This window comes from Tribolium madens, unplaced genomic scaffold (genome assembly GCF_015345945.1).
Source record: "Tribolium madens isolate multiple individuals breed KSU strain unplaced genomic scaffold, Tmad_KSU_1.1 Scaffold_96;HRSCAF=242;Tcas5.2_LG5, whole genome shotgun sequence".
Classification (NCBI taxonomy): Eukaryota; Metazoa; Arthropoda; class Insecta; order Coleoptera; family Tenebrionidae; genus Tribolium; species Tribolium madens.
This window is the reverse complement of record NW_025401068.1, coordinates 1,917,389-1,942,145: the sequence shown is the minus strand read 5'-3', so window position 1 is coordinate 1,942,145 and position 24,757 is coordinate 1,917,389. Positions and strand designations below refer to the sequence as shown.

At 33.3% G+C, this 24,757-nt stretch overlaps 7 protein-coding genes across 10 annotated transcripts; 3 read left to right on the top strand and 4 right to left on the bottom strand.

The window, feature by feature from the left end:
- Window positions 1-9: 9 nt before the first annotated feature.
- LOC123012461 (transmembrane 9 superfamily member 2) lies at window positions 10-4,419 on the bottom strand. Its single transcript, XM_044410399.1, has 5 exons — window positions 3,987-4,419; window positions 3,370-3,938; window positions 1,352-1,658; window positions 843-1,301; window positions 10-797 (listed from the first exon to the last, which is right to left on the bottom strand). Exons 1-5 carry the CDS (start codon window positions 4,104-4,106, stop codon window positions 294-296), a joined length of 1,959 nt encoding a protein of 652 aa, XP_044266334.1. The 5' UTR covers window positions 4,107-4,419; the 3' UTR covers window positions 10-293.
- A 202-nt stretch (window positions 4,420-4,621) lies between these two features.
- LOC123012457 (apoptotic chromatin condensation inducer in the nucleus) lies at window positions 4,622-10,174 on the top strand. Its single transcript, XM_044410390.1, has 7 exons — window positions 4,622-4,761; window positions 4,857-6,261; window positions 8,378-9,005; window positions 9,059-9,230; window positions 9,283-9,448; window positions 9,499-9,620; window positions 9,675-10,174. The coding sequence occupies exons 2-7, from the start codon at window positions 4,857-4,859 to the stop codon at window positions 9,795-9,797; spliced, it is 2,616 nt and encodes an 871-aa protein (XP_044266325.1). The 5' UTR covers window positions 4,622-4,761; the 3' UTR covers window positions 9,798-10,174.
- Window positions 10,164-14,905, bottom strand: LOC123012476. Of its 3 annotated transcripts, none has more exons than XM_044410424.1 (7): window positions 14,189-14,905; window positions 13,753-14,070; window positions 13,422-13,707; window positions 13,121-13,375; window positions 11,169-11,331; window positions 10,912-11,070; window positions 10,164-10,849 (listed from the first exon to the last, which is right to left on the bottom strand). In XM_044410424.1, exons 1-7 carry the CDS (start codon window positions 14,213-14,215, stop codon window positions 10,822-10,824), a joined length of 1,236 nt encoding a protein of 411 aa, XP_044266359.1. In that variant the 5' UTR covers window positions 14,216-14,905; the 3' UTR covers window positions 10,164-10,821. The 3 variants fall into 3 exon arrangements, with proteins under 3 accessions (XP_044266359.1, XP_044266358.1, XP_044266360.1); XM_044410423.1 differs by having other exon boundaries at window positions 10,912-11,112; window positions 14,189-14,903; XM_044410425.1 differs by lacking the exon at window positions 10,164-10,849 and having other exon boundaries at window positions 10,931-11,126.
- LOC123012498 (39S ribosomal protein L10, mitochondrial) lies at window positions 14,446-15,425 on the top strand. Its single transcript, XM_044410458.1, has 3 exons — window positions 14,446-14,595; window positions 14,646-15,152; window positions 15,205-15,425. Exons 1-3 carry the CDS (start codon window positions 14,574-14,576, stop codon window positions 15,396-15,398), a joined length of 723 nt encoding a protein of 240 aa, XP_044266393.1. The 5' UTR covers window positions 14,446-14,573; the 3' UTR covers window positions 15,399-15,425.
- Window positions 15,378-16,838, bottom strand: LOC123012499. Its single transcript, XM_044410459.1, has 3 exons — window positions 15,967-16,838; window positions 15,693-15,919; window positions 15,378-15,645 (listed from the first exon to the last, which is right to left on the bottom strand). Exons 1-3 carry the CDS (start codon window positions 16,226-16,228, stop codon window positions 15,421-15,423), a joined length of 714 nt encoding a protein of 237 aa, XP_044266394.1. The 5' UTR covers window positions 16,229-16,838; the 3' UTR covers window positions 15,378-15,420.
- On the top strand, window positions 16,264-23,024 carry LOC123012470 (dnaJ homolog subfamily C member 7). 2 transcript variants are annotated; one of them, XM_044410415.1, is made up of 3 exons: window positions 16,264-16,426; window positions 21,328-22,631; window positions 22,682-23,024. In XM_044410415.1, the coding sequence occupies exons 1-3, from the start codon at window positions 16,323-16,325 to the stop codon at window positions 22,792-22,794; spliced, it is 1,521 nt and encodes a 506-aa protein (XP_044266350.1). In that variant the 5' UTR covers window positions 16,264-16,322; the 3' UTR covers window positions 22,795-23,024. The 2 variants fall into 2 exon arrangements, with proteins under 2 accessions (XP_044266350.1, XP_044266352.1); XM_044410417.1 differs by lacking the exon at window positions 16,264-16,426 and adding an exon at window positions 16,543-16,889.
- LOC123012505 lies at window positions 23,002-23,749 on the bottom strand. Its single transcript, XM_044410464.1, has 2 exons — window positions 23,568-23,749; window positions 23,002-23,519 (listed from the first exon to the last, which is right to left on the bottom strand). Exons 1-2 carry the CDS (start codon window positions 23,679-23,681, stop codon window positions 23,025-23,027), a joined length of 609 nt encoding a protein of 202 aa, XP_044266399.1. The 5' UTR covers window positions 23,682-23,749; the 3' UTR covers window positions 23,002-23,024.
- Between the last annotated feature and the right edge of the window lie 1,008 nt (window positions 23,750-24,757).

The window sequence follows — 24,757 nt, the reverse complement described above, 5'->3', positions numbered from 1 at the left end:
AAAAACAAGTAAATATCGACGATTTATAATTGTGCAATCCTTTATTGTCAAAGGACACAGACTTCTTACATAAAATACTAAATTATACAATTTATTTCTATCTATTACAATATTTTACAATTGCGTACACAAAAAGTAATACAATCACAAGTTTTAGATGCGAGTTATCCATGTTATTAAAAATATTTTCGCAAACTCGTGCGCTTCAATAATTTTGAATTGAAACCAAAACGAAAATAAATACGTTATTAAAAATATTCTGTTGGTAAAAATCACAATAATTAAAGTACATTTCAGTCAACTTTAACCACACTATAAATTTTCCTAATAAACCAGAAACAGGCGAAGAATCCAATCGAACCAGTTAACAAATTGAATAAAAACACCATAATTAAAGTATAGCCAAAATACAGGAAAGCAGATGCTGTATCCTCGATCTGCAATTTCGTAAAGAAGTAATGACAACAATACAGAAACAAATAAACTGCTGTAAACCCGGACGTCAAATACGACCGCCACCACCAATGGTAATCCTCTGCACATAAATGGAAATAACACAAAAGAATCGTTGTCTCTGCACATGTTATAACTAAAATAATAAATACTAAAAATAGAAAACCGAACATGTAATACATCTGAGACGACCAAATCGAATTCAGAATAAAGAAAAGTTGAATAAAAATACAACCAAAAGGTAGCACACCCCCCATTACGATCCCAGGAATCGGCTGTGTATAAATCGATTGTTCGGGGATCAACCTGGGAATTTGATTCGTCCGCACCGGATGCTCAAGTGCCTGCAAAATTTTCTTTAAAACTGTACTCACAATTTACCAACTTACTCTTTTCCTGAACCCGAAAAACGCCCCCACAAACGTCAGCGGCACCGACACCAACAACCACAACGCCAACAGCCCCACCAACGTGCTGAAAGGCACGGCTGCGGAGCTCCCTTTACTCCACAAAACCAGATTCATTACAAAAAACAGACCAAAGACAATTCCAGGCGCCAGCATCGACGTCAACAAAACATTTGATTTCCATTTCTCCCCACCGAAACTCTTGTAAATCCTCGCTGAAACGTACCCTGCTGGAGAGCCCAACAAAACATACAACACCATAGCACAAGTCATCAAAGCCCCCCGATTTGCCGGACTCAAAAAACCAAGACAGGCGAAAGCTAGCGTCACCAAAGTCATGAAAAACACTTGGACGCCGGAGCCCAGGAGGACCGAAAGAAACATTCCTTTCCGTGGAGGGCGGAAGACGTCTCCGTGGACCAGTTTCCAGCCAAATTCTTCCTGTAAAAATGACAGTAATGCGATTATGTGATGGGAATTTGACGACAAACCTGGGCGTCTTCGCCGCTATCAATCTGGTTGTACCTCGCGATGTCTTTGTGGAGGGTTCGCAGCATGATCATGGCGACCATTCCCGATAGAAATAATACAATCACGAGCGAATTTAGAATACTGAACCACTGGATGTTTGTGTGGGGCATTGATTCCAAAATGTAGTCCCATCGGGATGACCATTTTACGGCGTTGTTTTGGATAAATGTGACAGAGTAGGTGTAAGTTATTTCGTATTCCTCTTTGGGTTTTAGAGAAGTTTTCAATTCCAAGAGTTTTGTGTTCTGCTTTGAACAGTCTATTTTGCTGAAATGGAAATACAATTTTTTGTCAGTTATTAAAGGTAAAGGAGAGTACAAATTCTGCTAAATTAACATCAAAATACAATTATAATTTATAAGTAATATTTTTTTTTCAAATTCTTTGTTTTACTCTATTTTCGCATTCGTATTTGATTCTTTATTTAGGTTTTTGGAATTTTAGGTAAGTTTTAAATTCTAGTCGATTTTGCGAAAATGGAAAGATAGTCTAACAGAAATTTTTGTGAGCTAAATACGAGTTTTGGGGGTGTTTTATTAGGGAGTAAAACTGGAAAGTAATATAAGAATGAATTTTACTAAATTAGGTTAAACATTTATTATTTTGAATAATAAATAAATTAATTAATATGTTTCAGAACTCGCGCCCCTGAGAAAAATCCCGTAAGGTAAGATATGGAATATGGAAAAAATGTTAAAAAAATTCTATCTATAAAAACTTCGAAATTATGAGAGTTAAAATTTTGCACTTTGACTCTATTTATTTCTGTGTTTTTTTTTTGGTACAGACTATTAGCAGAGGAAACAAGGAAGTTGTATCCTAAATTATAACTATGTTTAATGTTTTTTGTGGCGCTTATTAGCAAAAATTTTCTACTTTAATTAAATAATTATAAAAACAACAACAATAACATGATGATTTTGTATGTTTTTTCATAATTATTTAATAAAGGTATAAAATTTTTGCAATCAAAAAATTAATAGACACAAAAAATGTCAAACAACAAAAGTTTTAACAGATAGTTTTTTAATTATTTTTTCCATTTTCTTCTGGGGCACGAGTTCTGAAACACCCTGTATACAACTGGCAAAGTTATCCGAAAAAAATAGCTTTTTGATAAACTTTTAAATTATTATTTTAGTATATCTACACATACATATTATGTGAATTCTGTATCAAAATGCAGTGTTTAAATTATTTTTGGAAATTCAAAATATCATATCCTGTAACACGGTAGCGTGACCACCAAAAAGCTAATTAAATTAACAACAATACCTTAGATGATTAAATATGCTTTGTCTACTTACACACTTAATGTACTTAATTAATTTTATTACAAACTACAACTTTGTTCAGCAAATATTTATGTAGTTAGATACTGAAACAGCGAGACAGTTTAAACGCAAAATAACGTTTTGCAATATCTAAATCGGAATTCAGAAAATGTCTTATCAAGGTAATAAATACATCATTTTCCAATCCAAAAAACTATGGTGTAACAACTTTCCACATAAACACTTGATCGCAGATAAAGGTATAAAAAACCAATCAATTAAACAAAAAATCCAAATTAATTTGAAATCAAATCTCACTGTTCAAATATGTATAAATTTTGCGTTTAATCCCAACGGAGAATAAAGTCACGCTTTATTCCTTCGGGAATAAAATAAATTAAACATCGCTTTTGAGTGTTTTTTCACATAAGCAAACTCCCTGATGTCGATTTATTTACTCTCAAAATTGCAATTCAATTAACTGAATAATTTCGACATTATTTGACAAATTTATCATTCTCTGATGATATTGTTAATCTAGTGCCGTTGGCAGAAAAATGTTATATGCATCCCCGAAATAAACATGAATGAAAATGCCCTCAATTCGCTTCGGTCGCCTCTGGTGTTACCTACATAAATAACTAGAGCACACACAAATTGTCCTTGTAAATGCAAAAACTACTTATAATAACAAAGTTACCTACTCTCTATGGTCTATGCTCCTTGGAACAACTTTAACTGAGATAATCCTGCCCCCGTTACTCTTGAACTTATTTCCCCATTCCTCCTGTTCTCCAGAATGATATGTAATCGTCAAATCTACATGATTGTAAATGTAGTAAGCATCCTGTTTATCAGGAGTCCTTAGACAAGTATCACGCCCATCTTTGGCAAAGCATCCCATTTGAAAGCCAGTAGTGCAAAATTGTTTCTGATCCTCAGTCTCGTAACAACTTGTTACTGGCATATTATCAACAATCCAATGGTGTTGATAATTAAGACTGATGCCTTTTCTCAGAATGCTCAAACGTCTGTTTGCACTTGGATCTGAACCTGAGTATTTCTTTGTACAAACTGCCTTGCATGTTATATTTTTCATAAACTCAAGGATGTATGGAGATGGGCGGATGCGTTCGCCAAAGACAACCTGGCCCAGGTTCTCCACTGGAGACGGTTGGTTTTCATCGGGTTGGCAGAAATCAAAATGATTGTACTCATAGGGAATGACTGATTCTTCAGTATTTAGACGATTTACGTATAATAATACTTCCGACTGCAACATATTCAATAAGATAATAAATAAAACGAGTCAAATACTTACTTTACACGTGTCTGATTCGCCTTTCCGGCAATAATTTACAGGCGCCAAACCAGGTAAATAAAATGCTTCAACTCTAGTTTCATGCCACAGAAATAATGCACACAAAACGAGTAAATTCATGATTGTTACTTATTGAATGGAATATCGGGGCACAATTTTCATTAAAAATAAATTGTTGCCGATAACAAATTAAAAATCACCCACACTAAATCGGAAACGTCACCAATAAAAACTACTGATAAAGGATATAACCTCAAGAGAATGACGTTGAAACTTCTCTAATTATTCTTAATGTTGATTTATGCGTTTAATGTTTTCCAAAACTGTTAGAAACTAAAGAAATGTGCTTGATTTACTAATTTGGTACAAAAATTTACGGTTTTTTACGGAGAATAATCATGTTGCTGTTTGACAAAATTTACTAACAAAAGTGCCAACCACACAAAACCAAATCAATTTTTTAAATTCAATTATTGTGTTTTAATCAATCTTAATTTAAGTAAAGTTATAATATTATGTCTTTTCTTAATGGTTATAGTGTAATTACGTGACGTATAATTTTTATTCTTAAAAATTCTCCTTGTTAATATTTTTCTGTGGTTGCCGCCTCTTGAAAAGCTTCCATATTAGTCACCGTGTGCGCATGCGCCTTTTGTTGATTACAAGCGAGTTGTTTAATCGTGTTATTACAGAATTATTATTAGTTTTTTGAATAAAAAATGGATGAAAATTAATTAGTATCGACTACGGTTATATCTAGGATTGTTGTGACAGGGTAATGCAACTTGCTGCTTGTTCATAATTTGTGTTTGTCGCCGCGCTAATGGCGTCATTTTTTCCCCTAACCTCTAAGCATAATTTTTTCTCTAGATGCGGCGTAAAAGCGCTCGTAACGCCCAAAAAGCGTCTCCAGAGAAAGCAGTGAAAGAAACGGAAACTCCCCCGAAGACTCGTCGATCGAGGCGTCGCAAAAGATCGCCATCGAAATCGAGCGAATCTGAGGATGAAGTTCTAACAATAACAAAGCGTGCCCCAATTGAAGCAACCCCGGATACTACAACTAAGAGTCATACTCCGAGTGACGAAGAGACTTGTGATGAACCGGTGTGGAAGGTCACGTCTTCTGAGGACACTCCCAAAGGGGAGATTCAAAAATTAAAGATTTGTCTGACAAGGCCTTCTCCGGATTCACCTGATAAAAGCAAGACGCGTCGTAGTAAGTCTAATAGTCAAACTGAAGACGACGCTACGAGTTCTGAAGATAAATCGTCAACGAGACGAACTCGTTCAAGGGGATCTCCACTTGTTAGAAACGACGGTTTGTCTAGTCAAGACGGTGATGAAGAAGTGGAAGAGAAGAAAGGTAAAGGTAAGTCTAAAGGTAAACATAAGTCAAAAATAGAAAAGTCACCGCACTTAAGCGAGCCTGAAATACAACCGAACAATGAAATTTCTGAAAATGTACAGGTGACACCTCAGTCACCCTCTATCGATAAGCGAGTTGATAATGAGAATGACTCTAAGGTCGATGTCGACGATAAAAATATTAATGAGAGTGTCCAAAGGCAAGAAAATGTCAACGACGTTGATAAAGAACAAGTTGGTAATAAAACCGTGGCTGAGTCACAAAATGATGAATCTGATGATGAGCCTCTCAGCATTATTAAAAAAAATGTATCAGTTGACAAACTTGTTAATGAAAATACACACTTGAGTCCTGAACCAGAAAAAACAAATGAAACACCTACTCAAAACGAACCTTCTGAATATCAAGACTCTGATCACGTTACAAATAAACATGAAGTACAAACCGTAATTGACGAGAAACAAGAAGATGATCAGGTCGAAGAACAAATTCCAGAAGTCGAAACAGAAAAAATTGAAGTTGAAGAAAAAACATCTGAAAGTGTCATAACTGACGAAGAACCTTTAAAAGAAACAGAAGTAGAAAAAGTAGAAGACATATCAGCTACATTAAATGAAACACAAGATGTTGAAATGGCAAGTTTAGAAGAAAAGTCAGAGGAAACAAATGCAATAAGTGAAGATACAACTGAAACAGAAGAACCTCAAGCTTCTAAAAGTATTGTTGAACAAGAAAATATTGAACTTAATCAGGAAACCTCTCCTCAAAAGACACCAGAAGTACCTGTTGAAAGCACTCAGGTTTCAAAAGAATCCGCACATATTGAGAAGAGTCAGCGGGATAATGTTGAAAGCACTCAAGTTTCACAAGAATCTACACATATTGAAAAGAGTCAGCCGGATAATGAGGGTAAGTTCTTTACATCATTACTCACGCTGTTTAAGTGGAAAAAAAACTAAAAAACTGATCATTTTTTAATTTCTTAATAAAAAAATTTACCACCAAATCCACCTAATTTAACAGTTTTAATGGTAAATTGTTAGTGAAATATTTTTCTTCGGATTATATGCAAAATGCATATTTGTTATTAAGAGGTATATCAACAAAATTGTAAGTTTTCTTTGCATATCTAATGTTTTTTGATTAAAATAAGCCAATTAAAAAATGCATATTTTGGCAACTTCGTGCATATTTTAGGAAATAATGCATATTTGTGCATAGTTTCTTTAAATCACAAATTTCCGATTAAAAATTTCAGTTCAAGTTAAAAATTGGCCAGTTTAAGAAAGATGATCCGATTACAAAATATGTTAAAGAGAAAACAACCAGTAATTCGTAAGCCGGACTCAAAGAATTAATATCTTGCTGAGTGTTTCCTTTTTAAATTTATTTTATACAGGGTGAATATGAACTTTTTTTTTTAATAATTTGCCTCTGGAAAATAATAATTAATATAAAATGAAGTAATATAAAAAATCTGATCGTATTTTCAAAACGAAATTTTATTTTGCTTTGAGTTACGCGAATTTATTTGTCAAAATGTAATTTATGTAATTTTTTTTTAATTAATAAAAAGTAGATAGTCTCTAACACAGTTGTTTTTGGGAGAGTATACAAAACATATTTTTTAGTGGGTTACCATTTAAAAAAAATAAAATTGTTGTAGAAAACAAAAACAAAAAATTCGAAATTTAAAACGTATGTCTGTGGAAGATAAAATGTCACAGTGACAAAGGAGAAATGTCAAAATATTTTTTATGTAAATTATGACAGGAAACCGTGGTGGACGTTTTTTATGAATAAACACCAACAAAATCTTATTTTAGTTTGTTTTGAGACGTTTCATAGAATAATTCAATTTAATTAGCTCAATGTTTTAATTTTAATAAAATAATTTTTTGACATCTAAATAACATACGAACTGCCATGCAACATACGTCCTCAACTAGGACGCCTACTTGATAGAAAGACTTTTTGATCGCACTGTAGTTTAAGCCAAAAATGTTTGGTTCCATACTTTTTATTCACCTGGTATAATAAATAAATCCTTCTATGTGGATAAGTAGTTGCCTGCAAATGAATTTTAGCAAAATTGTTTAAAGTGATGTAATAGTATCTTTATTTTGACGGTAACATGTGATCTGAAAAGTACAGATTTCTTAGAAACGCTTAATTACTAGGTTATTAAAATGGCTTGTTTGAGGCAAAACCAATTTATTTATTCTCTTTCGTTCATCGTGTGATGCGATTCAAGATGATGAAAATACAAACTTTAGTGTACTCGAGTAAAAATTTATTCCAACTTTGATTTTTTATTGTTAAAAGTTTTGCATATCGATGCATATTTAGCATATATTCGAGCATATTTCTTAATATTTTGTGCATATTTTTGTGAAAATACGTGCATATACAGGGTGCGCCAGAACTCGCGCCCCAGAGAAAATTCTCAAGTAAGGTAAGATACCAGGAACATGAAAAAAATGTTTAAAGAATTCTGTCAAAAAATTTTGACATTTATTTTTTGACATTTGACATTTTTTATATCTATTTAATGATACTGATGATCTTATATATGTTTTTTTTTACAATTATTTAGTAAAGGGACAAAAATTTTGCCAATAAAAACCACAAATAACATTGAACAGAGTTACAATTTAGGATACAGCTTCCTTGTTTCTTCTTTTAATAGCCTATAGCAAAAAAACTTGGAAAATTATTTTTCCAACAGAAATAAATAGAGTCAAAGTGCAAACTTTAAACCCTCATAACTTTGAAATTTTTATATATAAAATTTTTTCCATGTTCCTGGTATCTTACCTTATATTTTTCTCTGGGGCGCGAGTTCTGGCGCATATGCGCATATTTTACGGATTTTTCGTGCATATAATCCGAGCCTTACTTATAACTATACACTTTAGGACAGTTTGTATCGTTTTCTTTTCTCAACTTTTTATTGTTCTTAAGTAGTTAATATTTTTTTTCATTTTAAAAGACAAATTTTAGAAAGATATTGATTGGTTTATAGATCGACATCGGAGTCCACGCCGTAGACTCCAACGCAGTAACGACTACCTGAAAAGCGACTCCAAAGAGCAAGAGGAGTCCATTAAGAGCGGCCCCATTAGACCTTTCAAAACCAAACGTACTTGGGAGGGCAGCTTAAACTCGACCTCTTCTTTGCTTAAAGTCGATCTTGACAGCATACAAGTTGTATGTCCAACTATCGAGTTTCCCGAAGAACCCGATCTCAATTTGGAGGTTGAAAAAGAACGGCGGAGATCTGTAACTGAGTCATCAGGCAAAAAACTGGAACGCAAAGTATCCGTCGAGTACAAGTCGGACACTTCTGAAAGACCGTCGTTTGAAAAACAGAATTCTGTGAATTCTTCTACTCAAGATGGTGAAGATAATTCGAATATCATCGCGTTCAATAGGAAAATTAGTATCGTTGATGACACTGCGAGTAAACTGAAACCGCCACCAAGTCCGGCAAAAAATCCCGTTTCGAATATTCTCTACATTACGAATCTTGTCAGGCCTTTTACTGTTAAACAGTTGAAGGAGTTGTTGGAAAGGACCGGGAAAGTGCAAGAGGATGGGTTCTGGACTGACAGGATTAAATCGAAATGTTATGTCCAATACGAGACCCAAGAGTAAGATTTTTTTTATTTATTTGGGTACTAGTTTAATCATTGGTTATTGATAGGGAAGCTGAAGCAACGAGAAACGCCTTACATGGAGTTCAATGGCCAATAGGAAACGGCAAAAAATTAATCATCGACTTTGCAACGGCTGAAGACATGGAAAATGCGAAGAACCCACCGGCACCACCTCCAGTTGCTGTTCCAGATACGAAAGTTTCAACAAAAGAAAATTTGGTTAGTTTTTATTGATATAGTTATGTATAAAACATTAAATTTTGTGGTTTAGGAACCAGTGGAGAGTAAACAAGAAAAAGCCCCCAAGGAAGTGGAGAAGAAGAAACCAGAAGGACCGGTTAGAGAATGGGACATCGGGAAAAGGGACGTGCGTAGAGACCGATCAAGGAGTAGAGAAAGAGGTCGCAAACATCGGCGTTCACCAAGTCCATCAGATGGTAGTACATTCTTGTCAACATTTTATAAAATTTAATATTTTTTTTTATAGATTTTATCACCAGGAAACAGAGGAAAGCTGAAGACTCCGTCCCCCAAAAGTTGATGGATGATCTCTTCTTGAAAACGAAAGCCACTCCCAGCATCTATTGGCAGCCTTTGTCACCTGAAGAGGTATTTATTTAAAATTTAGTGTTGATTTTGCAGTGCGCTTTTTTGTTTTTATAGATATCCATGAAACAGCAGCAGCGACTCATCCGCATGGAGGAACATAAAAGACGTATGGAAGAGAATTCGCGTATGAAAGGGAGAGAAATGGGGAGGGGCGCGTTTCGACGTAGATACGATTAATCAGGAAAGAAAGTCTAAAGTTAATTTTGTTGTGTGTGTGTGATGTGTGATAGTTGTGTGCGTGTAAGTTTTGTAGTAAAAATATTTGATTTTAAATCCCTATCCTATTTTTTTAATTTTGTTTGAGTGAGAGTGGATAAATGGGGCGATAATCCTATTTTTTGTAGGATTTTCAGTATAGGTTTCACACTTGACAGTTTCGTTCAACGAGGGACTTTGAGAGAAGCATTAATTTACACGTTAGTGGAAATAGTAGCGTTTCACACAAACTAATTGCTGTTAAAAAAAGTATTGTATTATTTCGTGAATGTTTTCCGATGAAAAAATGAGTTGCTGTAAAACCATAGATTTGACTCAATATTAAATCTTTATTATGATCCTTGAATATTATTACATTTTTATAAATTATGAACATGGTTTTAAAGATGTAAATTTACATTCATTGCAATGCTCAAAAAGGTGCATAGTAAAGTATTTCACATGTACAAAAGTTATCCAACTATCATTATGTACATCGTTGCAATAAAAACAAAATAACATCAAGCTAACTATTTATTACACTAAACACTACACCTAATTTTAACAAATTGCAGTTATACTGGGTTTGTTTGGTAATCGTAGGATGGAATTCAGACTGGATTATTTTAGGTAAAATTCCGTTTTTTCATGTTAATGATCTAACAATGCATGAAATAGCAAGCAGTGAAATTAAATTCCGTTTTGAAATTGTATGACGTTCAAAAATGATGCCAATGTACTACTTGTTTGTTAAAAAATAAGGTATGTTTGAACTGAGAAAAATATCAGTCCAACTTGCTTCTATTGAATACCAAAACTCTAATTATATCTACACTACAATCTAGATCAGAAAATTTACTTAAAAATATTAAAATTCCTAAAAATGTTAACATTTTTGAGTATTTTCCTATTTATAATTTTGGAATGTTTTCAGTATGGAGTTTGTTTTAGAAGACAATCTACAAAATAAATAAAATTGAGCTAAACGATTTCTTCGTACTAGGTCTCACAAGCGGGTAGTTCGATTGTAGCAGCTAAAGCAGGCAAAAATCACTAAGATTAATTCTACTGAAACTACACTAACAAAATAACAAACCTTTCTAAAAGACGTCGTTTTAAATCAGGAGGATAAGTTACGTATATGTACTCGTTATCTTTATCTGGAGCCAAGTAATAATCCTCAGTGTAAATCTGATGACCGTCTACTTGTGGTGGAGGTTCATGGCGATGGACATGAGCTGGTGAAGGTGTTGATCTGTCGGTCATACTAGCACTAGCAACACTGACGTCATCGGTACTAAATTGTTAACACTTTGTACGTTTTTTTTTTTAATTCAACAACACAAAACTTACTCGAACAAGACCCAAATGATGTAATAACACATGCAGATACCAAGAGATAGAACCATTATTATCATACATAGCAAACCCCAAGGGAAGCTACGGATATCACCCTGCGTATCCTCCCAGTATCGGTCACAAGTCAGGTACCAACAAACGGCCCTATTTAATTCGTCTGTAATAAAGTAATCGTTTTTAGGAATATTTTAAAAATTTAAATGGTATTAATTACACAGGGCGACATGATTTTTGGGGGTTTAAAATGTTGTCGTTTTTTACTAATTTGGTGGTGCTGATTACAAATCCATCACTCGTTTTATTGTATCACATCAGATTGTCAAAAAAAAAAACTATGTAGCGGCAATTTTTACTTAATTCATAAAATTAAATAAAACCATCCAGTTTGAGCTCTCTGTCCGCGAGTTTTGCCACGTTTCGTGAGAAACATGTGAATTACAACAGCAACAACATCCACTAGAATACCCGTGCCATAGCCATCACTTCACCGACAACCTCGCAACTGCGTTGTTTTGAGGTGAAATAGGTCAAAACCAGTTAATTTTTGTGTAAAAGAAAAATCTGTGTTACAACTCAACTCTACTGACAAATTTTAAGCCAAAAAGTTCCACTATTTCATCCAGAAAAAAACATTGTGAAGTGGCGATGGCTGTGACACGACTTTTAATATTTATATTGATTAAGAGTGAAGGGTTTATATTAATGAAGCTTTAACACTTGTATTCGGGTCATAATTGGACTGTATTAGTGTGTTATGTTTGAATAATATTCGTTTTTTACAATAAGTGTAAAAATCAATCCATAAAAATTACTCTCAGGCGTATTTTTTGGACAAACGCAAATGATATGATTTAGAATAAGAGTAATATAAATAATTGAAATTGATATTTCTCTTGAAATTGTTTGAAAAAATATATTTAACTAACTATTTGATTTAATCTTCAAAAATTTTTAATAAACTTGTTTTAATTTTTGTAGAAAAATTAGATGTGATAGGAAAAAAAGCGGATAATCTAAATTCTAGACAAATGAAATAAAAAGAAACAGCTTTTAAAATTAAAAAATCCCTCAGAAATTGTTCATGTGACGCCCTGTTTTATGTACAGTTACGGAATTAAAATTTCGGGCAGTATTTTTCTCTCACTTTAAAAAGCTCACTGTAAAGTACCCTTTACTGTCATCAAGGATGTTTTAGAGTTTACATTAAGAAAATGACAATATAAAATTTTAATTTCGCAACTGTACTGCCGATTTAAAATGGAACTGAAAATGGAAATTTAAATGCCATGTGGTGTTACGTTAAAATATAACAATGAAGCATGCAAAAAAATTGCGTGCCAACCAGAGGTGAAAATTGTTAAAGCTATACTCCTATTTTTAGAATACAGTATTTGAAAATCGTTAAACTTCCATTTAAATTTCATCTAAATTTAACGAAAAAGTTAAAAAAAGAGTATATAATAGTTGTTTTTTTTTATTTGGCTTTTGTATGAATACCAAATTTAAGAAAATCGGTAATGTGGAAATTGTGTAATGAAAAAATTGTGTTAATATGTAGATTCTTAAATTTTGATTTCTCTTACTGAAAATTCTACAACGCATAAGAAATTATTAGTTATTATTTAATGTGCCAGAATTTCTTTTGGATTTTACACTTAATTGTATTTAAACTTAATACAAATTTTTGATAATTATGTGGGTTAGAGTTTACCATAAAAAATTGATGATTATTTTGCTAAAAAACCTACTAAATAAAATCCGTCATTAAATGAGTTACATTATTCAGTATCGTCACCAAATGCTGGTGCAATTTGGCTTAAAAATCAAACCTAAATTGGATTGTTTTTTTATTAGTTTGGTAAAAAATTACGCTAAAATCCATTTTTGAAAACTTTAGAAACGCCTGTTTGTGTCCAAGAGAAAGGCATAATTTCAACACAAACTACCTTCAACTTCTTTAAAATCCTTCAACGAAAGCTGTATTAGCAACCCCGCGATGCAATCCCGCACCAAAATCTCGCATTTCGTCTTAATTTTCTGTAATTCTTCCGGTTTACAATTCGCTTTCAATTTTTGCAGTTCCGCTATCCTCTGCTGCCTGTTATCAGGTGCCGGCAAAGCCGAATCCACCAGGTCGTTTTGACACACATTATTTGAACTATTCTGCAATTTGTCTTCGTCGCTTGCAGATTGGCGCTCTTCTAAAACATACTTTAGCAAAAATCGGAGAAATTAGAAAAAAAATACCGTTTCTGTTAGGCGCTTCCGGTGCCTCATTCTTCTGGCAATGCTTGGTGGGTCTCGTTGCTTTTCCGGTCTTCTGCAAATGTGGATAAATTCCATCTTTGAAGGTGTATTTTGCGACTTCGCGTGGCCCGGAAGTCGCCAAGGCTTTAGTGTACGAGGATGCTTCGCGCCAAATTTCTATATCCGTGTTGACGGTATCTGGATATACTGTTTTGGGGTCTTGCGTTATCAAAACGTCACACCTCATAATGTCGCAGTAGTCTGCAAGGCACACGGCGTCTTCGGCCTGGAAAAAAAGGGTAAACCAGGAAATTGGGGTGCTTTTTGATACCATATTAATGTAACCCTTATGACGATTGTCGAAATGCATATCCAAGTATTTCTCCTCGAAAAATGACTTGCCGCAGAGACCGCATGTCCATTGGGACGGCCGGTGTTGTTGCTTGGCGGCTTGTTGGGGCCCGAAAATGTCTCTAATGGGGTGAAAGGGGCATTCGATGGGTAACCTGACTTTGTATTTTTCTAAAATGGGTATCCATTTGCTCTGGATGATTTTTCGCACGATTCGGGCATTATCTCGCGGGCATGAGATTTTGAAAACTGTGGGGCCCGGCCATGGTATTAAAGAAAGCATAAACAACGCAATTATCTGAAATTGATTTTAGTTGTGTTTTAAAAATTCATAGAGAAATGGGATGCGCTCGTAATATCGATTTGCGAACATCATTTTTTACGAAATTGTTCACATTGAACAAAAATCGACATACCTGCACGTTGAAATAATTGGACTTCATTCATATTCTTTACAGGTACTAGGATTAAAGAAAATTCTACCTTTCTTGTGGCATTTGTACAGCATCGTATGCTACGACGCCGAAGACGCTGGACGTCGCCGCAAGTTGCTAAGCGACGTTCACGTTTATTTAACCTTCAAAAACTATTTAATTATTCACTTATGACGCCACTTTATCAAAATTAAAGCAACATTTAAGAGCTGATCCTGAGGTCCGGTGCTTTTCCAATTTTTTTCTTGTTATTGATTTTTAACGCCGGTTGTTTATACAACCAAAATTACAATTGTCACTTTTGACACTTGAAGGTTATGTTCTTCAGCACCTGATTCTGAAATTTTTCTTAATTAATTAAAAAAAAATGGCTTTAGTTGCCAGAGGAGGTAAATAAAATTACTGATTCATGATTTTGTCTTTTAAATTACAGTTTTAGCCCTTTTTGAACGTTTGAGCCCCCTCGTCCAAGCCAAACGTTTCAGAGGCAAAATCAATATTCAGCGCCCCAAACCCGTACATCCGGAAAGAGCCATTTTAATGGAATTAACAAAACCATTCTTTATCAGTAGCAAAAAAGGCAAAAAACCCATAGACTTGTGCACAAAATTACAAGATAAATTTGTTAGAGATGAACACAACCCATTTCAACAAATAATCGCTGGAGAATTGAGAATGTGGTTCAACACTTCACGACTAGTCGCCTTTTATCACTTGAATCCCATGAAAGCAGATCAAAGATTTAAAGCTTATGCAATGTTTAAAAAAGATAACATGCATTTAAAACAGTATGGCAAGAAAACCCTTGAAATTGCATTAAAGGATTCAAAATTTGAACCGGTTTTGGATTTTTATGTCTCGCAAAACATGATAGTGTTCAGTCCGGAACCAGAAGTTAGGAAATTGTTAAAAATCACCAAAAAGTTTCCCCAGCTTGTCTTATTAGGTATTGTATAATTCAGTTCTTGTTTGCAATTTTTAATGAGTTTTGTATTTAGCTGCCATATTTGAGGGAAAATTTGTAAGTAAAGATGAGTTAATGGAATTAGAGAAAATACCAAACTTGCAAACAGCTCAAGCAGTTTTGGTTCAAACTCTCAACAGTGCGGCCACCACAATACATCAACAATTGAACCAACACCAAAATACCTTAGTTTCACAACTCCAACAAAGAATAAAGCAATTGGAATAGTTTGATAAATATATTTCGTAGATCATTTCTTTTTGCCTTTTTTCCCTTTTCCTTTTTTCTTCCCTTTTTTGCCCTTCTTCTTACCTGGAGCGATGTCCGGCTCTAAGTGGTGGTTTACACGTAAAGTAAAATTAGGCAAACACAAGAACCTGACTAATGGCAGATTTCTGACATACAGTTTGCAGAAATGAACCATATTGTTTTTAATTTCTTCCAAATTGAATAATTTGATACTGTGTGGAGGAAACTAAAAAAATAATATAATTTTAATCACACTGTAGGTAATTTCCTTACCGGTAGAGAATGACACATTTGCAATTCTTTAAAATATTCATACACTTTTTCTGGACCAACATCCAATACACTTGTGAAAAATAAATGAGTTAGATAGAACTGTGACAATAAAGCTCCAGTTTGTTCTACGGTATAATTCGAAGAAGTGCAGAATTTAGTTACAGAGTACATCAACTCTCTGAATATGATTCGGGGAAGCCCCTTGGGTTTTCTGTGCAGTTTGTTCTCTGCAACATAAAATTTGCAACCTTTGAAACGATTGGGACCTTTTTACCGATGAACTGTCTTCTGAGTCGTTTACTCTTAATTCCCAGCAAATGGATGACTTCAGGTTTTGTTAAATAATCCCAGGTACAAATGTGTGCATCCGCAACTGGAAATTTAGTTCGCTTGCAGGCTAAGTATTCTTCAGTTTGTGAGTCCTCAGTGTCGCTTGGAACACTGCTCTGCTCTGGGGGTGTTATAAAGTAATTTTTAATGTCTATTTCGTATTTGTTGGCATTTAAGGCGATACTGTCAAATGCATTTCTATTCATTTTCGTTTCAAAATTCCCGCTTTCGTTCAAAATTATTGATTTGTTAGAATTGAGCTAGTGCGCAGGTTCACAGTACGAATTTTGAATTCGGACGATGAATCGGCCTTACTCGTTTCACAACTTGTGCAAGATGGCAGACTTTGGGGAAGATGTTGTGATGGATTCTGAAGATTTGATAATTCCGAAAAACCCAGCCGAGTAAGTGCAAAAATTACCACAATTAGATTTTTTCTCCGTTTTGAGTATTGTGAGTTTGGGGTTTTACGTCGAAATGTCGTTGACACGAGTGTCACTGACTCACATTTGTTACTTGCAATTTCCCACAATTAATTGTTATTGATTCGGTTATTTCAAGTGTCCCACTTGGTGCAGTTTTAAATTTTATTTGTGCAGTTGTAATGATTTTTGCGGGTTATTTTTAATCTTAAGGTCGTACACCTTTGTAATTATTGGTTAACTCCTCCACAGTTCAGTGTTTATATTTGGTCTGGCGTGCAAATTAACAATTTAACCTTTTGTTTGGACAGTTATTTTATTTATAACGTGAATTTTATGGCTCATGCGATATTTTTTATAACTTATTGTCACTGTGACACATCTGCGGTTCTTACCAATTTATAACAACGAGGAAGACAATGGAAGTTCATCATTGCCACAATATGTAAGTCTTGTTTTCCAATTTGTTATTCTTATAATTGGGGAATTAGAAGGACCACGTTTTTATATAAGATTATCTCTGTTGTTTATTTAACGACAAATGTAACGTACAGAAGGAATAAACATTGACCACAGAATGTTGGTTTTTGATAAGATAAATTAAACAATGCTGATTTACTTATAAAGTCGAATTGTGACTGTGATTGTGATCAAAGTTGAAGAGAAACCTATTAAAAAAGCCCTAATCTTGCTATGGAGTAGCCACGTTATAAAATCCCAAATTTGTCAATTTTATTGCTTATTGCTATAATAACATTTAACGGCCCTTAAATTTTTACAATTTTATGACAATAATAATAATAATTATTATTATAAACCCCTTAACTGTTTAACATATTAATTTGCTAGTTTGTTCGATATTTTTGATTAGTCACGAATGTAAATCAAATCTATTGATAAAATACAAAGTGATCAAGAATGAATGAATCTGTTGGCAATCCTGACTTTAATTCTTAAAGGAAACCACTGGAGTATACTTCTGATTAACAAGAATTTAACCATGTTGGGGGGTACGACAAGTATTTATCAAAGAAAACGGTATCCGTTTGCAGTCTTACAAATTATTAACAATTTGTTGCCAACTGAAACAGTCCTAAATGATCACGCTGTATTTATTTATATAGAAAAGATGAAAAATGAAGTTTGAGAATTTTACAATTTTTACTCGTAACTAAAAAAAAATGGTTTTGTAGCTACTCGATTAATTAAAGTATAAAACGTATTGTCTTCATTACACTATTGTTTAACAGGGCTTGTTTAATTGCCAAAGTCAAAAACGTCTAAGTTGTCAAGCTGCATAAAAAAATAGGTAATAGGTACAGTTTTAGCGGGCTTATTCATTTGATAAAATTAAAATTTTGAATTACGTTGCATTGAGCTGTAGGAATTACAAATTTCGATTTAAAAACTTACTATACATAATAATTTTAATAATTTAATGATTTTTACATTTATGGGTGAAATTGTGAAATCAAAGAATCTGATGCTTTTATAACAAAAAAAATATTAAAGTCAATTAATCTACAAGTACTTAATTGTACCAAAAATTTAAAATTGTTTTTTTATAGATGATAAACTGTGGTGATAACTGATGTTTTTAAATAAATTTCTGATGAAAGTGACCTATGCCTTTAAAATTAAGTTGGTGACACCGAATTATTGGTAATATGATATCTATGATAAGGTCGTTCAACAAGGAATTACTGTCTAGGATTTAGGGATATTTGTTTATTGGTTTATTTTAAACTACCTGTCAGCTTGTATGGATAACTCTGTTGATAGTTGACAGAATACGTCAACCGTCAACAACAATGGGTACCTAACTAACTTTAGGCATTCAAAATTACTTTTGAAAATTACAAACAACATGAAAAACGTAATTGGTATTTTTTTTAAAAGTTCTCAAATCCTAGGTGGTAATTTCTTATTGATAATACTGTATTAGTTTGTGTCAGGTGACGGGCATTCCAGCGGCCGCCTCTTGGAAATGAATAATAATTGACAATAAAAGTGTGACGTTTGAATTTGATATTTTGTATTGCCAACTTAATTTCAAAGTCATAGGATACTTCGATAAAAAATTGATTTGAAAGCAAGGTATAAAATATAGGTAGTAATGTAAATGTTTTTATTTTTTAATTTGGTGTCAAAGCTATCCATGAAAGTTTAATTGTGAACAAAACCACCATAGTTAATCTGACATTTGACACCTCGCCGAGCGTATTATGGTCCGTTCACAATACACTCACCGCCAACCATGATGCCAAATTTAAGCAAACACCCGCTATACAACAAAAGTTGACATTTTGGCGAAATCTAAAAAAATTCATATCTTCGTTATTATAGAACATACGGATTTGAAATAAAGACATTATACAGGCACTTTTTTACAAAGAATTTAGTAATGTAGTTAACTATTTTTTTCAGTTATTTGTTTAGCTGTAATAAGATAAACTTGTATTTTTTAAATGGAAATCATAGGCGGCTATGACAATTTTGAAAAGCTTATTTTTTTCTGATCTAAATAATATATTTCTAACAGAATATTTTTTTATAATTATACTTAAAAAATTAAATACATATTTTGCTTGATAATAGTTGGCCATGGAAAAACTATCTCACTCCAAATGTAAATAATAATCAATAAGAGTTTTGTGAACTGTAAAAGAGATGAAAAAACTCGATAAAATTATAAAAATTTAAAAAATACAATACGTGAACAAATATGCGAGCGTCTCAGAACAAAATTATGCATATTTTTAAAAAATCCAAAAATAAGAAAAACAAATGTGTCAACGTCAACAAAATTAAAAAAAAAATTTTTTTGATGGTCTAATGGAGGAATGATAAAGTTCCACATAGACGGAATTTGGGTATTTGAATAGCCATATGGTCATTTTTGTGTCATATAAAAAATATTTTATTGAAGAATTAAGTGTTTACAACACTAGTAGTTACAATAGTACCTAATGTTAGCTTGTTTAAAAACAATAAAATGTTATTAGTCGACAATAAGTTGATTTACGAATTATTTTGTATTTTTTTCATTACTTAGTGCTTAGAAAACTCTTTCATTAGTGACCCTTGTTGAATAATATAGTTTAAATCCTTTTAGTTGAAGATGCAACATTTTTTTCATAGCCAACTGCAAACATAAATCAAAAATAATTTTTTGCTAAAAATGTATTATAATATTCTGTTAGAAATATATATTTTTTAGATAAGAAAAAAACAAGCTTTTTAAAAATGACATAGCCATCTATGATTCCCATTTAAAAAAATACAAGTTTATCTTATTACGGCTAAACAAACAACTGAAAAAAATTGTTAACGACATTATTAAATTCTACGTAAAAAAGTGCCTGTATAATGTCTTTATTTCAAATCTGTGTCTTCTATAATAACGAAGATATGAATTTTTTCAGATTTCGCCAAAATGTCAATTTTTGTCTCTAAGTCGAAAACAAAAGACGATAGCGGGATGCGGTTTTACCCAATATTATTTTTTCAAAAAATGAGCCCCAGAATGTATTACTCATTTTTGGCTAAACCTTTTAGTTTCGGAGATTCCCTATTCGTACATCCAAAATGCAGCACCCTGTATACTGCGACTTTTTTTTTACTTTACTCTCTACAGAAGCATACAATTAATGAATTGAGTAGTGCTGTGCAACACAATTAAAGTCTGTCTATACAACATATTTGCTTGAATTTTATGGTGCAACAGAGGCAATTAACTTTTTGGACCTTTAGCGATGAAGAAACCCTAATCTCTTAATTGTAAAGGTTTGTTTTCTTTAGGGTTGATTCGATGGCCAGTTGGTCACTTTGGTAACAGTAGCCCTCATTACATCTCTCATAAAACTAGTTTGGTAAGTCAAAACCATAAAATTCAAGCAAATTAAGACGGATTTTAAACAAGGTGTTTCACATAATCTTATGAAGTCTGTGTCTGTACATGCAGTGGCGGACAATATAATCGCGTACACTGCAAAAATCAAGTAACACATTTTTTCTAATTTATTCAATGTGTAAATTTATCTTTTTTTGAAGCATCAAAGCATTTTTAGAAAAGAAGTATACTTCCTTTTTGTTCCCATCTTTTCTTCTCTCTTAAAATTGTGCTTTTGTTTAAATTGTATTAGTCTGCAACTGCGCCACTATACGCACCCAAAAATGTAATGTAATAATCTCAAAACACTAAACACAAAAAAATACACTTAATTATGATGTTTTTAGAGAAACCCTAGACTAATAATTAATTAATCATTATTTATTTTTTAGTTTTTATTTTTTTTTAAACAATTCTGTTTTCAAACAGCGAAAGGGCATAGAGGTGATCCTATCGATCTATCCTAATCGTTAACTAACAAGGAATGTTGACGTTAATTATTGCCATTTGCTTAGAGGGTGTACAATTACAATTACAACTACAATTAGTAAATTGTACATTACTGTTTACAATTTCCAAGCCCAGGCCTCGTAAAATTATGTGAAATACCTTGAATATGGGACTACGATTAAAGTTAAAAAATGCTCTGTTGTGTGGAATCTATTTTGTATTACATTTTATTTTCGTAAGGGCCATTTTATATGAATCAGCTAATATGTTTTGTTGTAGCTATTACAAAATTTTTGTTCTTATTTGGAGGTTATTAACATCGTTAGTTATTCTGCGAAATTCTTGTTAAATTTGATGTAAGATTTGTGTAAACTTCCGTTATGTCATTGGTAATGGTAATTTATTTTTTTCTTTTCTCACTGATTGTCCTTATCAATATAATTTCCTTTCTTCATAGCGTGATTCACTTCATTAAAAGGCAATTTTCACTCATTCTTGTTACACTTTCGCTCCATCGTTTTTATGAACCCACTGCTTTCAGACTTGCCGAATTGAAAAAAGAAAATGGCAATCAATTATACAAAGTCAAGCAATACCGATCTGCCCTCAATCTCTACACCGAAGCCATCGAATTATGCCCCGAAACCGCCGCCTATTACTCAAACCGCTCGGCATGTTACATGATGTTGAACAACTTTCAAGAAGCATTGGAGGATGCACGCAAATCTATAACCATCGATCCCGCATACAGCAAAGGCTACATTCGAATTTTGAAATGTGCTGTAGCTCTTGGCGATCTTACAACAGCGGAAAATGCAATCAAACAAATCAATCAACTGGACAAAAACGCCAATATCAACAATGAAAGTCGTTCTTTCGAAAAACTCAAACAATTCGAAACAGAGGCAGCAAAAGCAATGGAAAAGAAAGACTTTCGAAAAGTTGTTTATTGTATGGATAGGTGTTTGGATGAAGCGCCAACTTGCACACGTTACAAAATAATGAAAGCCGAATGTTTGGCTTTTTTGGGGAGATATCAGGAATCGCAAGAAATAGCCAACACTGCATTACATTTGGATAAAACAAACGCTGATGCTATTTATGTAAGAGGAATGTGTCTTTATTACGAAGATAATTTGGACAGCGCGTTTAATCACTTCCAACAAGTCTTGCGACTTGCACCCGACCACAAGAAAGCTATGGATATATACAAGAGGGCTAAAGAACTCAAAAAGACTAAGGAAAGTGGCAATGAAGCGTACAAAAACTGCCGATTCCAGGAAGCTTTCACTCTTTATACAGAAGCATTAGCAATCGATCCTCTCAACAAAAAGGCCAATGCGAAACTATACTTCAACCGTGCCACAGTCCAGCACCGACTTGCCAAAACTAAAGAAGCCGTCGACGATTGCACTTCAGCTCTACAACTCGACGACACGTATCTCAAAGCCCTTCTACGAAGAGCGAGTTGTTACATGGATTTGGGCGAGTACGAGGACGCAGTCCGAGATTACGAAAAAGTTTGCAAATTGAATAAGAGTCGAGAGCATCGAAAGCTACTCCAAGATGCGAAATTCGCACTCAAAAAGTCTAAACGCAAGGATTATTATAAGATTTTGGGAGTGGAAAGGAATGCAACAGAAAGCGATATTAAGAAGGCATACAGAAAGAAAGCGTTGATGTTGCATCCGGACAGACACGCCAACGCTACAGACGCCGTTAAAAAAGACCAAGAGAAAAAGTTTAAGGAGTTGGGAGAGGCATACGGGATTTTGTCAGATCCGAAGAAAAAAGCCAGGTATGATAGCGGGCAAGATATGGATGAGTTTGAGGGGGGAATGTCAGGTATGAGAGTTTTGTTTAGTTGGAATAGGGATGAAAAGGATTTTTTGCAGATATTGACCCGACTCAAGTGTTTCAATCGTTCTTTGGACAGCCGCACAGTTGCCCAAATGACTTCAATTTGGGTGGAGGCTTTCCTGGAGGATTTCCTTTCCAGTTTAGTTAGGAATCTGATGTACTGTCTAAGTCATAATTTAAAACCCCTCCACATTCCACGCCTTCATGACAGTAAATTTTGCTAGATTTAGCCTTCTTAACAAACAAATCCTAAGTTTAACCCGTTTATTTCCCTAATGCCTCTTCTGTTTATTTATTTTGAGGAAGACTGCACAAGTTTTCTTGTTTCATAATTGTAAATCGTTCCAAATGTAAATTTAATATATGTATAATACTTTATTAGTTTATTAATTTACATACAAATCCACACTTTCCTGGTTCATTATCCGCTAATTCTTCCTTACGAGTATCTTGTACCTTCTTTTTTTCTTTTGTTTTTTGACGATTTGTATTCTTGTTTGTCGTACTTGTATTCTTGATTGTCGCATTTGTAGTTTTTGGTTTAACTGAGCAATTTGGTTTGTACCGTGAAAGTTCCACAGGTTCTACAGTTTTCTTGTAACGTTCACAAATTTTTGCCTTCTCATCTGAACTTCTCCTAGTATCAACTTTAGACATAATGTTTTGAAAACGCTTGAGTTGGATTATGGGGAGTTCCCTTGATTCAAGCTTGGGATTTGTCATCATTCTTTGTACAAAACCACGTTTTAGACTAGACTCGTTTTGAGCTTTTTCTTGCTTGGAATAGTTTTCTTTCTGGTATAGATCGCGTTCTTTGAACCATAATCGCATATATTCGTTGGACATTAAGAAGCGGAAATTGACTTGTTTGACCTGGATCAGAAGTACTTAAATGAATTGCAAAAGAAGTATTGCACATACATTTTCATATTGTGGTTTAAATCCCCAAGTTCCAACTTCGCGAGCTTTGGATGAAATTATGTGGTCGGTTGGGTAGATGGTAGATGCGCGTTTCCATTTCAGGGTGCTTTTCATTAAGATAAATTTTAAGTTTCAAATTTATAAGTGTAAATGACAAAAAGTGACATATATTGCAAGGGTCTATTGATGGGCGTTGCAATAAAAAATCGATTGGTTTAATCTTTTATTATTTACAATAAAATTCGATACAGTCGCAATAACATTGAATTCATTATTTCATAAGGGTTAACATCAGTCGTACTATCGATGATAGTCTCGAGTCTTTGGTTTGTGTTGGGAGAGGGGAATAAAAGACATTCACATTATTTGCACATTTGCAATTATTTGGCACATACTCGAAAACACCCGTTACAATGGATAAATTAACATTTTTGTTACTTTAACAACATTCCTGTGTGAGGATTATCACTTCAATTAAATTTAGTACAGTGTTCTCACGTCAAAATTATTTTGAAAATAGTTTTTAAACAGTTTATTTAGATGTCTTCAGAAACAAAAACATTACATTCGTGAGGTCTTTTTAACAAAACAAATTTTCAATAATCACTTTCCTTTTAAAAATTTTAGTTTCCTTTAAAAAATAGAGAAAAGTATTTCAAAAATACACAGGTCTTGTATTTGAATTTCTGTTCTTATTTTTCATTACAAGTATCTAATTAAAATTTGTTTATATAAGCATTTATAAAGCAAATTATAAAATAATTCAAAGTCATTCTTGAGCTCCAAAAGAAAAATATTGAGTTGTACAAAATTATTTAAAAAAAATATGTAACCCAAACAAAAATTATTTTTGTAAAGAGCATGAGATTTTGTCTGTGGGATTTAGAAGAGTAGAATGAACTGGAAACACCCAGTTGCTACTCTTACTTTTTGTTAATAAACCAAAGTCATAACATTTATAAAAATATTTACACAACTCAAAAAATTACACAAGAGCAAGTTCTCATTAAAAAGCTAGTTTAATGGCATTTAACGCCTTTTTTTACAGAAAATTTCAGTTTTGTTGTCAAACAAGTACCAGAGGATAATTAGAACGTTCAGTGTTACAATTTAATGTTCTGGAAACTGAGAATAATGAATTTCATTTACATTTTAGCGGATTTTAATATTTTTCGTAAAAATGAGCGGAT